Source organism: Colossoma macropomum, unplaced genomic scaffold, assembly GCF_904425465.1.
Source record: "Colossoma macropomum unplaced genomic scaffold, Colossoma_macropomum, whole genome shotgun sequence".
In the NCBI taxonomy this organism is placed as follows: Eukaryota; Metazoa; Chordata; class Actinopteri; order Characiformes; family Serrasalmidae; genus Colossoma; species Colossoma macropomum.
In genome coordinates, this window is record NW_023494789.1 from 41,752,477 (window position 1) to 41,766,664 (window position 14,188).

Genomic DNA, 14,188 nt, shown 5'->3' on the forward strand with positions numbered 1-14,188 from the left:
AGTAACTATATATATATATATATATATATATATATATATATATATATATATATATATATATTACAATTATTAACACAGACATATCATTAAAAAGGTTGATTGCAACATACTCCAAAGACATGAATTCACTAATAGCAGTACTTTTGCAGTTAAAGTCACTAACATACATGCAGGCCACTCCTCCTCCTCATCTGCCCTGTCTTACTGTATGCAGATCTCTGTAGTTTTCAGGAGCAGCTTCAAGTAGAGTTGCTGAGTCATCATCACTAAGCCACATTTCTGACAGAAACATAAAATCAAGCTTATAATAAGATCTCAATATAGAAGTGTTTTGTTACATGATACTTATAAGTTGACAATAAAAGGGTTAATAATAAAAAAGGAATAGTTTGAATAAGCCAACAAAATTCTTTGTCACCACATCATTCAGACTTTCTCTTTTATGTGTTTTGCTTTTTTTCTTTTTTCCATGAGAGCACAGCTACAGCCATGAGCAAAAGTTTGAACAGCCCAAATCAAATCACGTGTTGTTGACCTTCTAAAAGATAATAAGTTAACACATCCTCTACAGGGAACAAACTGAGTTTAACATATTGTAAAAAAAAATAAAATATAAAGTATAAACCATGCCATAGCTCTTTTCACTGCCCATATATATATATATATATATATATATATATATATATATATATATATATATTTCCAGTATGTACACTTTGAGCCTATTTTGTGCCATCTGCCTCTAGAACATCCCACAACATTTAACTCTTGAGTAACTTATTTGTTAAATTTACGATTATGTTTTTGTTTATTTAAGAAATCTTACTGTCAATAATTTTATCAGGAAAATAAAAGCCATTTCTAAATAATTAAAAATGGCTTGTTTTTATGTCTTACTTAATACATTGCTTTAAATAATATATATATATATATATATATATATATATGTATTATATGAAAGCAATAGTTTTTAATTATTTAGAAATATATATATATATATATATATATATATATATATATATATATATATGTATATATATATATATATATATATTATACTCCATATATCATTTTCAAGGCAACATACCCCAACATTCTTTGAAAATGATATTTTATTTTAATAATTAAATTCATTTTTACAGCACTCAAACATTTTAAACAGTGTAAGTGTTATGGAACATACTATAAATGGTAATGGGTGTGAAACAAGCTTGTGTTTTGTTGCAGTTTCATATTTTCTGTTCAGTGATAAACATTGCACAGCAAAATTGAAGTAACGAATTCTGTGGTTTGAATGTGGGCTATCCATTCACTACCCCCCTCCTCAAAGTTACACAAAGAATTATGATGTACACTACATAAATAAAAGCGCTGTGGAAAAGCTTAATTCACCTTACTTACTGCTTAATAATGTAGTAATTAGCAGACAGCTCATTAGTACTTATTGAGTATTGACTCGTCACCAGCTATTGGCTTCAAAATTATTAATAGGGGGGCAAAAATAGACTCTGAATATAATGTGCAAAAGACTGTTTATAACACACAAAAGTAGAAAAAGAGTCTAATTCTTGGGGTCCTCTGTGTTTTCTATGACAGTATATCAGCCCTGGTGCTCTGACAGTTGCTGCAGTGAACCAGCCTCATTCATTTGTGGTATGTAAATAAACCCTTAAGTTAACAAGTCCTCTACATAGAACTCATTTTCTTTTTATTTGTTGAGTTTAACATATAGGACATAAAAATAAACATAAAATGTTTTCTGTATATGATGTGTTATGTACACTTATTAACAGTACAATCAACAAAATGTAATTTGACGGGGCACCCAAAGTTTTGCATTCAGCTGTGTAGTTAATTAAAGAGATTCTCAGCTGTAATGATGGAAAAAAGACCTTTTTTACATTGAGACTAGACATGGTTTGGAATATTACTGATTTACAAATGTAGCACAGTTGTGTGCAAAGGTTTGGACACCTCATTACATTATAATATAAAAAATCAGAGTGTAGGCTATAGAAATAAAAAAATGAAGATGTATCGAGAATAATACTAGAATTTTATCTTGGCACCCTGAAACAAAATCTAACAGAATTGTGAGGCAGCCAGAGATTCCCACCTCTAGTAAATAGAGGTAAACAGCCATAAAGGCCATCACAAAATGTACACCACAGATACACTTATATATTTACAACAATACAAACCAGGAGGGACGTGAGAGATCTGGCAGCAGAGACTGTAGCTCATCTGTTGATGCACAGTTTGTGCTGACTATCCACTAACCCTTTGTTAGTAGTTAATTGCTGACCAAATTGCCACTCTTGTCTAGATAATTTTGGGTAGTGGTGAACTCTCAACCTAGCAGTGACACTAATATGTCTGATACACTTGTATCACCAGCACCACACACATTACCATGTCACTCCCACTGCTGTGCTGAGAATGGACCACCCCAATAATAACTGGACAACAGTTATTCGGTCAGAAACTGATGAATAAGGGAGAGAAGGGTTTTAAACCATTGCTACTCCAAATGCTGTTCTGTTTCTCCTCTTGTGTAGGTGAGAAGCTCTGTGGTGATGAATATAATCAGTGCTGTGGCTGCTGGAGTAGCCGTCCTTCTGCTGTCTGTTGACATGATTCTTCCTTTTGATTATCACACTTATTATCAGGTGAAGGAAATCTGAGGACTTTTAACTGCTCTCATGGTTTTTTGATTCTCTTTACTAAAACAGAGCTGATTTTCATGGCTAGGTTTGGTGCTTCTCTGTTTTCCTAGCATCTGGTTTATTAGAGCTTCACTCAAGAAACAGCATTTACCTAGTTCTGAATATTATTTTTGTCATTTAAAAAAGTACTTTATTATTGCAAAGCATGTACTTTATTCAAAGTTCAAAGTGGTAAATAAATCACAGTCTACATTCTCAAAGCAACAGATCTGTGCGGTCAAAAATGAAAGATTGACCAATTGATACATCTGTTATAAACATACTAACCTTCTACAGTGGGTTTGCAATACTCTCAAGAATGAGATTTTAGGGCTTAACCCATCAAAATCCCAGGCTTATTACATAGTAACTACAGGGACTTCAATGGAAACTGGCTGAGCTATTCTGAGGTTATAGAGGTGTAAAACTTTGGGCCTGCTGGTAGGCCCAGACCATTTAAAGGTTGTAGAGTAGAAAATACCCTTCTGATGATGTATCTTGAAGATGGAGCATATGAGATCACTGAGATTGGACCTGCAAGTAAAGTCATCTACGGTCATCTGCTTTGGAAAGCCCCCCAACAGGCAGAATATGCATTTTTAGTGCCTCTTAGTGAGACATTAATATTCCCGTTTAGCCAATGCTTAACTATTTGATTTTTGATTACATATCTAATCGATTTACTTGTTAATTAAGGGTGTATTTATCCAAATTATCCATCAGTGACCTGAAATTTTTATTTTCTTAATTTGGCGTGACAAAGCCCACTTCTTATTCTTCATTTGCAGGATCGTAGAGCCCCTAAGCGAAGAGTGAGCATGTGTAAATAGCATCAAAATGTTCAGAGCCCATGTGTAAGAATACTGCTGCTTTTGATAAAACAATTAGGCTACCTGTCAGTTGGTCAGCTGCTTATCCTCAAGGAGGGTCACTTAAATGTAATATCAAGTGCAGAATAAAATCTTTTCTGTAATTCATGGGCTAATGATGTTTGGAGCGTGTCGCGTGGAATCAGTGGAGTGCTGCTGGTGTTCTCTCTGCTCGAGCTCATCATCTCTATCTGCACTTCTGCATTCGCCTGCAAAGCCACCTGCACAGCCTGCTGCCTCCAATAAATATGAAATAAATATGAAATACAGTGTGACTGTCTGTTGTTCTCTTGTTCATTTAACACAACGTGTTTTCTTTCTTCAGTGCTGTAAGTGAGCAGCCACACAATATTTACTGAGTGCACTATGGTGCGAGTGAGTGTGATCTTCTGTTAAGTCTTAATTTTATTTGTGTTAAGTTCTAAATATATTTCTGTTAAATCTTTATTTTATTTCTATTATTGTCTGTGTAACGGTTGAGGTGAGGAGGCGGGATGCAAATGCGAGTTGCTTTTATTCAAATTAAAGTTAGAGTCCAGAAACCGAGTAGAAGTTTGAAAAACAGGCAAGTCCATGACGAAAACAAAGTCAAACTACAAGATGTACAAAACCAAGAGACAAGGAAACACCAACATAGTAACATCCACAATGCAAGACAAAGACTGAACAAACACAGGGGTATAAATACACTGAGGGAAAATAAGAAACACATGGGACTAATGAGGGGCGGAGCACAGACAGGTGGCACAGATAAGGGGGACAACAACCACAACAACAACAAAGCACATGGTATAAGAAAGCAAAAAGGCACATGGCTACAACAGAGGGGAAGAAACAGACACTCAGAGGGGAAAAAGGAAGAATCCGTGACAGAACCCCCATCCTAACGCACAGCTCCCGAGGCACGAAAAACAAAAGGCCCTCCAAATTGGGAGCCGGTTAGGAGGAGGGACCGGGCAGGAGACAGGACATGAGACGAGACTGAAGACAAAAATGGAGAGAGAACAGGAGACTGGATAAACGGCAGAACAGAAGATGGAATTAACATAGACATGGGGACAGGAACAGACATGGTTACTGGGACATGGACAGAGACAGGAATGGGTACAATAAGACCAAACACCGAAACAGGAACACTGATTGAGATGGGTACAGATATGTACATGGTTACAGGGACAAAAACAAAACTATGGACCAGAGACTGGACAGACTTGGGGGAACACACAGATTTAAGAAGTTCATGTAGGCAAAGGAACTGGGTGACAGATTGAGCAGGGAACTGGAAAGGTAAGGAAAATGGTACTTGAGCAGGGAGCTGGGGAAACTTTGCAGGAGCAGAAACTGGGGCATCCCGGGGTGCAGGAGCAGGAGTGGCCCAGGGAGCAGGAACTGGGACTGGTGACGCTGAGGCCAGGGGCAGGTCTGGGGATGTAGAGGCTACCAGCAGGTCAGAGAACTCAGAAGCAACATCCTCGGAGGCAGGCTGGGCCGCTGCGACGTCCTCGGAGGCAGGCTGGGCCGCTGCGACGTCCTCAGAGGCAGCCGGGCCTGCTGCGACGTCCTCGGCTGCTGGCTGAGCGGACAGCAATGAAGCTTTTTTCTCCTTACTAGGGAGCAACAACTGAAGCCGACAAAGCATATGGTAACTCTCCTGAAGTCTGACTTCATTCTCCTTAATAAGGTCCTGTAAACTCGCTGCTTCCCTGTGTGGTCTTGCATTCTGTAACGGTTGAGGTGAGGAGGCGGGATGCAAATGCAAGTTGCTTTTATTCAAATTAAAGTTAGAGTCCAGAAACTGAGTAGAAGTTTGAAAAACAGGCAAAAACGGACACTCAGAGGGGAAAAAGGAAGAATCCGTGACAGTCTGACTTAATTTTTCTGTTACGTCTTTGTTAAGTACTAATTTTTTGTTGTTGTTGTTGTTGAGTTCTAAAGATATTTCTGTTAAATTCTTATTTTATTTCTATTATGGCCTGATTTATTTTTTTGTTAAGTCCTAATTTTAATTTTAGGTCCTAATTTTATTTATTTTTTTTTGTTAAGTTCTAAATGTATTTCTGTTAAATCCTTATTTTATTTCTATTATGGCCTGATTTTATTTTTCTGTTAAGTCCTAAATGTATTTCTGTTAACTTCTACATTTACTTCTGTTAACTTCTAAATTAATTTCTGTCCTAAACTCGAAAGGTGAATTTTCCTGGTTGTGGGACTGATAAAGGATTATCTTATCTTAAATGTATATATCATTAGAATAAATACAAATAAACATAAATACAGTAATCTGTGCTGGTTTTAGTAAAGTAATGAATATATTGGGATAATTCAGCCAGAATAACACAGATTTGGTTCCTCAATTAATTGTTTATTTGTATTCCTTGTGGTAGTGTATTAGTGTTATTTAGTGTTAAAAAAACAAATGTTAAAAATGTCCTGATTTCTTCTGCTTTTGCTATTTTGTCACATTTAATTTTTTTAGATTATCCAACTTATTTTAATGTAAGATAAGGACAACACATGTAAACACAAAATGCCGCTCTTTAATGATCATTCCATTTATTGAAGATAAATATGTACTTAAAGTCTATATCACCCATATAAAAAAGTAATTGCCCCCTAAACCTAATAACTGCTTCTGCCACCCTTGGCAGTAACAACTGCAATCAAACAATTGCGATTCCTTCCAATGAGTCTTTTACTTTGCTGTGGAGGGATTTTGGCCCACTCTTCTTTTCAGAGTTGTTTTAATTCAGCTACATTTGAGGGTCTTACCATAGCATCTCAATGGGATCTGAGTCAGGACTTTGACTCGGCCTCTCCAAAACCTTTTTTGAGCCATTCAGAGGTGGACTTGCTTGTGTGTTTCAGATCATTGTCCTGCTGCATAACCCAAGTGTGCTTGAGCTTTAGGTCACAAACTGACAGGCAGACATTCCCCTTCAGGATTTTCTGACAGAGGGCAGAAATCATGGTTCCATCAATTAGGACAAGTCATCCAGGTCCTGCAAAAGCAAAGTAGCCCAATACCATAAAACTACCACCACCATGTTTGACTGTTGGTATGATGTTCTTACAGCAGAATGTGGTGTTTGCTTTACGACAAATGTAACAGGACCCATTTCTTCTTTGACTCATCAGTTCACAGAACAGGCAGTCTATGAGAATTAAACTGAGGTAAGTGAGGCCTGCAGTTCTTTAGATTTCCATCTGGGATTTTTTGTGACCTCCTGGATGAGGTGTCTATTCTCTGTCCACAAAATTTTGGATGGCTGGTTATTCCTGGTCGTCCCTAGATTTCAGTGACCTAGCTTCGAATCTGTATTTCATTTTTATTTTAGAATGTGGCGTCATGTGCTGCTTTTTCAGACCTTCTAGCCTGCTTCTATGTAAGTGATGTTTAGATTCAACAGGTCTGGCAGTAATCATGCCTGGGTGTGGCTAGTGAAATAGAACCCAATAGTCAATTGAGTTTGCTCAACTGGTTGATTTAGTAGCTAAGGGGTCAATTCCTTTTTTCACATAGGGCTGGACAGCATTTTTCTACAATAATTGAATCATTTTATGTTTACTTGGGTTATCATACTCTACTATTAAAAGTAGTTTAATGATGTGAAACATTCAAGTGCAACAAATATGTAAAAATAGAAGAAATTTGGAAGGGGCAAAAATTTTAACAGCGGTATTGCTAGTGAGTGGAATAGGAAGTGGCTACACTGGGGAGAAAATTGGGGGGCAAAAAAAAAACATCTGCAGAAAAATGGCATATTTAAGTGAGCTCTCTGTAGACTTTTATTCACTTAGAAAGTCTGCTAAAAGTGTAATTTGAACAAGGGTGTTCAAACTTCTGCATATTTTGGCATTATGTTTTTATATGTAGCTGAATTCAGAAGTGAGTGGGCTGTAGAAAAACTTAGATGACAATTAAAGCATTTAGGTCAATCAGCCACAACCCCTGCTCACAGAAAACATTTCTGTAGTTACTTTCCACACCAGCAGTGGTTTCCTGCAGATGAAGATCACTGAGCTAACAGTAACAGACTTCATCATCAGGTAAATAGCACTTTTGTTTCATTCTATTTACTACAGTTCTAATATTATTCTAAAGATAAAAACATTTCTAATGCAGATCAGCTTTTGTATGTGTCTCTGTGTCTGTGTTAGAACATAAATGACTAATTTGCTAATAAATGCATTTATGGTTTCAACCAACAAACTGTAGTGAAAAGTGGAAGTGATTTAATTTTTAAATTGTAAAATGTAAAAATGCCATTAAACATTGATTTAAAATTGATTAAGAATCCTAAAAATGATTTATGAAATTAAATTGTCACTAAAATGAAACTGTTGTTGAGAAAAGGTTTAAAGGTTTAGCCTAAAATTGCTTCACTGTCCCCAAAAATGTTTTTAATCTTTTTTAATACTCATTGAAAAAGTCAAAGTTCAAACAATAAAACACAGACATCCAGCAACATCAATCAAGTAGATTTTGTTCATACAGTCATATGCAATAATTTGGGCACCCTGGTCAAATTGCATGTTTTGTTAATTTTCTAAGTGTAAATAAATGAAAACATCCTCTGCAGAGAACTTTTGCACTTTTTAATGCAGATTTCAATTGCTGTCTATTTGCTGAAGTTGCTCAAATTAGCTAAAATTAAACTAAAAGATAAAATGTGTCCTGTGGAAGTTTTGTTTTATTTTTTGTAATATGGTAAACGAGCAAATGAATAGAAATTGTGCACTAAAATTTACAGTCAAATTACATACATACATAAGTGTATTCAACATAGAGGACATGTTAACTTATTTTCACTTAAAAAAGTCAACAAAATGTGTTGGTAGCCTCTTATTCTCCAGAGTGTATTTTGGTTTTTCCATCTGAATTTACAGAACCAAATCGTAAGGCAAATTATTCAGTAACTGCATGAAATAAAATTGATCTTTTAAATTTATTTATTTTAAAACTCCCCTCAAATTAACAGAACGTGTTTTATGATACACATATTGCTATATGCTTACAATTTACTGCTGAAAGCCAAAAATCCTAGATGCTCTTTGTATTTTTTTATAAAAATAATTTTTCCAGAGCAGATCACTGAAGAGATACCATCTGTTTATAGTTTATAGCCCAGATTTGTGGAAAAATGGGTCAACTTTCAGCAGATGAAAAAGAGTTCAGCTTCTTTTATTATAAGGGTTTAAAATTACATTACCCATCTATTTGACTATTTGAAGAATATGACGAAGTGCATTTTTGAACCACCGGTGGTTCCAAGGAATTTAAGAGGTTAAGCAGGGGGGCCAAAACATTTTCTTATGACTATATTGTTCTTTTCTGAAATCACACTATTTCAGTGTATTTTCTCATTATTGAGAAGAATTGCATGCAGAATTGGATCTTTCTGTGAGCTACTGTGTTTCCTATCACTGTGTAAAAGAAGCTCTATGCTGCCCTTATTGTTGAAGGCATGGCAACAGATTTAGAGCTCCTTTTATATCACTATGGAAACGCATATTGATCTGCTTCATCAGAGTAAAAATAAAAGGCCAGTGAAGTGTGTCGTAGTCATGTGTTTACTTGTTTAAAATGTGATGGAAACAAAGGTTATTAGATGATGTTCTTTATATATCAAAGTAAATATGATGTCACATTGAGAGAAATACATGAGAGAAGAATGTTTTTAAAGGCAGAATTGGCTGCTTTGTTTGTATGCATTTAAAGATTGACAATGTTATTACTTGATCTGTAGTTATAAGAGGATAAAAGTGAATGAAAATTCAGATTCATTAAAAGCACTGCCAGATTTATCGATTTACCATAACACGTTTGCTCATTCATAAACAAGGATTACAGGCAAATTTAACCACGTGTGCAATGTGAGATGTTGCTGTGCTTTTACCCATTTAACTTGCATCCATAATATGACACATGAAATCCCACACAAAATAACGCCTGAACCACTCTGGCCGTAATTTTCCCCACAAATGGATTAAATTAGGTGTTTTACAATCTCTTTTTTTACAAATTCCTCTCACACTTTCAGCTGACCCTGTACTTAAAACAGCCTTTCTATCTGCATCAAATTAAGTATATGGTCCATTGAAATTTACAAAGGCTATGCTGTGCTTTATTTACAGCAAAGAGCTAAATCTTTATAAAAATCAACATTCATAGTGTTCTTTCTATTGGAGGTGTTTGTTCCAAACCCTAACACCTAAAGTGACACTTGTAAAAATACATTCATGGCATTTGGCGGACACTCTTATCCAGAGCAACTTACAATTTGATCATTTTTACACAGGTAGGCAAATGTAGTGTTCAGAGTCTTGCCCAAGGACTCTTATTAGTATAGTGTAGGGGGCTTACCAAGGTGGGGGATTGAACCCCAGTCTACGTCATAGAGGGCAGAGTTGTTACCCACTACACTATACCAACCATAAAATACCTACATTTTTTCTATTATTATTTTCCTTATTGTTTTAAACAGTCTTTCTCAATTTCATTTAAAGTTAAGAGGAAAGATTTGGATTTATCATAAATTTAATGTTTTAAACAAAATGTTATCCCACATTTTCATGTCAAAACACAAGAGTTTTAGTCCATTGGTGGAGCCTAAGTCTGAAAATCAGTGTGGAACATTTAGAATTGTCACTACCGAAACACATCATTTCTGCAAACAAGTAAACGTTTTTGTATTTTAATGAAAAACTTTATGATTTATTGTGTGTATAGCTGTTCGAAGCTGTGTTTGCTAGTCATGAACTGGCTGCATTAATGAGTTCCGCTCAAAATGAACTAAAATTGTCACTATCGAAACTGCCACTAATGAAAAAAATTTCGGTAGTGTTTTCATTGTATTAGTGGTGAAAAATAGAATATTCAATCATTTTTTTAATACAGTAAACTTCATTAAGGTACAGTGTAACTCAATGTTTTACTCTAAAGTCAGTTACTTTTCAGCTCTGACGTTGAATCAATATGGTACAATGATCCATGTACGTCTGTATTCTGTCGGGACCAAAGTCTATCCCCTTCAACCCCAGGCCTCCAACATAATATTATGAATAAAAAGAAATCTTTCAATACTGGCTAAACACTTACACTAATAACTGTTCTAAGTCTAAGTTCTCAAAAGATGTTAAAAAGGAAAGAGTCTTCAGACGCTGAGTTTGTGGAAGAGGGAAAAGGCATCTTCTTTATTCTTTATTTCAGCATCAAGAGACCCCAACTGCACAAATACAGTGTTCCAAACAACAGTTTATTATATACCATTTATCTGGGGTAATTTGATATCCCCCCACCTAACTTCTCAAATTTTGATATTAGCTCATTCTTTAATAGGTGCGTCTCCATCAATTTGGTTATCGCATGATGACCTCACTCCTAAAAACTGGTTTCAACAGGTTTTTACCAGCCTGCTCTAACTTGCCCCTCTCTTCACTGGGTCAGTAGGTACACACAGGCCTGTCTTTGAACCCAGTGGCTGTCCAGTGTCTAGAATCTTCTATGCAGACAGACTAAGGCCTACCCTTTGTGAGAGAATTAATATTCTCTGTTAGTCAATAATATCTATTTGGTTATTGATTACAACATCTAATCTATTTGATTACTGATTAAGGGAATATTTATTCAAAATCTCTGTCATTTCACCCCTTTTCATGGTTTGCCGTGAACCTTATAATTGATTGTGTTTAACATACCAAACACTGAGTAATGCCGAATTACATAATATAAATGTTGAATGAGTAAAATAATATCAAAATAAGTGAAGAAAAATGAATAAAATAAATAAGTAAGTAGTTAAAAACAAAAACTTTTACAAAAATGATTACTGATTAAGGGAATATTTATTCAAAATCTCCATCAATTCATTGAATTAATATTCAATAGTAACAGAACCACAATAATAGACACAATTATTCAGTCAAATTCTAATTGTGGTGAAATCTGAAATACCAAAATGTGTTGAATCAATTCATAATCATTAATCAAAAAGAATAATTATGGCGTTAGAAATGTAATCCTCTACACTCTCAGAAATAACAGTATAAAACTGTCACTGGGGCAGGAACCCCTCTTGTTACTGGGGTGGGACCCTCAAGGGTACATCTCAGTACCTTTAGTCAGGAAACATAACTGATATATACATATAACATAACAAATATATACTTTTACACTAGGAAAAACTTATTTAAGGTGCACAATTGGACCATAAAACCACTGCTGTACCTCTGAGGCTACATTTACATTGTTTGTACCATAATGAACAAAAAATGTACCTGAACAGAACCTTTATTTCTAACAGTGTATAGACTGCATTGCATTTCATTTTCTTAGAATTAACTGACATTTATTGGTGTTTAATAATTATTTATAAATATTTTATTTCTTCCAGTACAATAAAATAAATCATAGAACAAGTGAGAACACTCACTGATCATAGTTGGCAATGTTTCCATCTTTCAATGCTGGAAAATCAGATTCATTTCAGTAAATTTCACACTGACTTTGTTGTCATTAGATTTCATACAGGTTTGTGTTCAGGATGGCCTCCAGTTTTGTACCTGTTGAAAACACAAGAAATGGCTTCACCATCGTGACCCAAGTGGTACCAGGAGGAACAGAGCAATCTGGCCTCGGGACTGGAGTCTCCACTGGAGGCCCAGTTAAAAAACTTCTGAAAGGAGAGCCGAAGGCACTGGGGGTAAAACAGTTCTGGCCTAGTTTTCTTTAATATTTACACCAAGCATGTTTACATGTTACTTTGCTCTGATTGTCTCTTGCTCTCACAGACTGTCCAGATAATGATCGGGATCATGACGTTCTTATTTGGCATTGTTAAAACGGTCTATGTCCCAAGTGCGGGTGCCTATAGTGGTGTCATCTACTGGGGATCATGTATTGTAGGTTATTTTGTGTATCCTTCGTATTCCTGTAGTTCTCGATTGTAGTTTTATTCAGACGTGATAAAAATAGAAAATAATCTAATTTTCAGACCTAACTTTCATTCTTCTTCTTCTTCTTCTATGCTAGTATATCACCTCAGGTTCTTTGTCTGTTGCTGCAGGCAACAAAGCTAATACCTGTGCGGTAAGTAAACACAGCCTGTATAGTATTGTTATCATATTAGTGAGATTTCATTCTTAATTAATAAGCTTGGAAAGACAAATGCTTAAATAAAAATAATGTTTAAATAAAGTTTAAACTCAATGGCAGCTTTATCAGAAGCCCCTCTCTTTCACACCTTGCTGGTTTACAGTTATAAACTCTAGCTCAGCTACTGATTCACATTTTGCTTCTAATAAAGTGAGAATAAAATATTTCAAGTGAAATTTAATGTCCAGGTATTTAATATATATGTAGCATATATATATATCTGTGAATTGTTCTGCCTTTTATGCTGTTGTCTCTTTATGTTTCTCCTCTCGTGTAGGTGAGAAGCTCTCTGGTGATGAATATAATCAGCGCCGTGGCTGCAGGAGTAACCATGGCTCTGCTGTCCACTGACATAGGCTTACAGCTAACTGATATATATTACAGCTGTTCATACGGGTATCATTCAAGTTCATACGGGTCTTCTTATGGACAGAGCGAGCTGTGTGAAGCTGTGTGGGTGTGTATCTCTCTAGTCAAATTGCTCTAAACGTGCTGCCAGTTTAACTGACAAATTTTGTCAATGTTATATTTGGTTATACTTTACATTAGGGGCCGCAAATTAATTCATAATGATTCACTAAGTAATTAAATACTCATTATTTACATGTTGATTAACTACTCAATGAGCATTTGTTCACAGATTATTTACTTATTTATTTTGAAATGTGTTATCGTTGGGTTCAGCTTTTTCTCATGTAGCAAAGATTCTTTTGTGGAAAATGGACTCTTTTCTGCAGTTAACAGGTAAATGTTTTTCAGGGTCAGTCAGGTGGAATCAGTGGAGTGCTGCTGGTGTTCTCTCTGCTCGAGTTCATCATCTCCATCTGCACTTCTGCGTTCGCCTGCAAAGCCATCTGCTGCGCTGAATCTCCGGTCAGTGAGACATCTTTGTTGTGTTTTTAAATATTTGACTGACAGCTGAATGTTCATGAATTGTTCTTTTTTGTTACAGACCATGATTCACCTCAACAATCCTGAAAGACGCCATCTGGCTGTAAACGTTTAAAATTTGAAAGAAAATTTCAAAGGAGGAAACTATTTTTCTGAACGAATTCCTCTTATGTTGTAAATGTATGTGTGTGAAGTTCTGAAGCTATATTTCTTAAGTCCTATTTTCGTCTTCTAAATTCTTTTTTATAGTAAGTTCTACATTCATTTCTGTTAAGTGCTAAATTTTTTGACTGTTAAATTCTAAATTCATTTCTCTTAAGTTGTAAATTTAGTTATTTTAACTTATATGTTTTTTGCTGTTCAGTTCTAAATTTATGTTGTGCTTTAAAGTTTTAAATTAATTCCTGTGATGTTCTAAATGTATTTTCAAATTTATTTCTGTTAAGTCTTAAATTTTTTTTATCTTCTAAGTTTTTCTCTTAAATTCTAAATTGATTGTGGTTAAGCCTTACATTACATTTCTGTATTTTAAATACTACATCTATTTTTTCCTAAATTTTAACGTTAGT

At 35.2% G+C, this 14,188-nt stretch overlaps 1 protein-coding gene across 2 annotated transcripts in view; it reads left to right on the forward strand.

The window, feature by feature from the left end:
• The window catches only part of LOC118807589 (membrane-spanning 4-domains subfamily A member 4A-like), a 40,997-nt gene extending 27,158 nt beyond the window's left edge, over positions 1-13,839 (forward strand). The window contains exons 1-7 of one of the 2 annotated variants that reach the window (XM_036569625.1): positions 7,540-7,621; positions 12,094-12,276; positions 12,365-12,475; positions 12,606-12,662; positions 13,006-13,185; positions 13,488-13,601; positions 13,681-13,839. In XM_036569625.1, coding sequence (XP_036425518.1) covers positions 12,118-12,276; positions 12,365-12,475; positions 12,606-12,662; positions 13,006-13,185; positions 13,488-13,601; positions 13,681-13,734 — 675 coding nt within the window. In that variant the 5' untranslated portion in view covers positions 7,540-7,621; positions 12,094-12,117 and the 3' untranslated portion in view covers positions 13,735-13,839. Of the gene's footprint in view, positions 1-7,539; positions 7,622-12,093; positions 12,277-12,364; positions 12,476-12,605; positions 12,663-13,005; positions 13,186-13,487; positions 13,602-13,680 lie in introns of those variants that run through there. The other variant, XM_036569626.1, reaches the window with a different exon arrangement.
• The last annotated feature ends 349 nt before the right edge of the window (positions 13,840-14,188 follow it).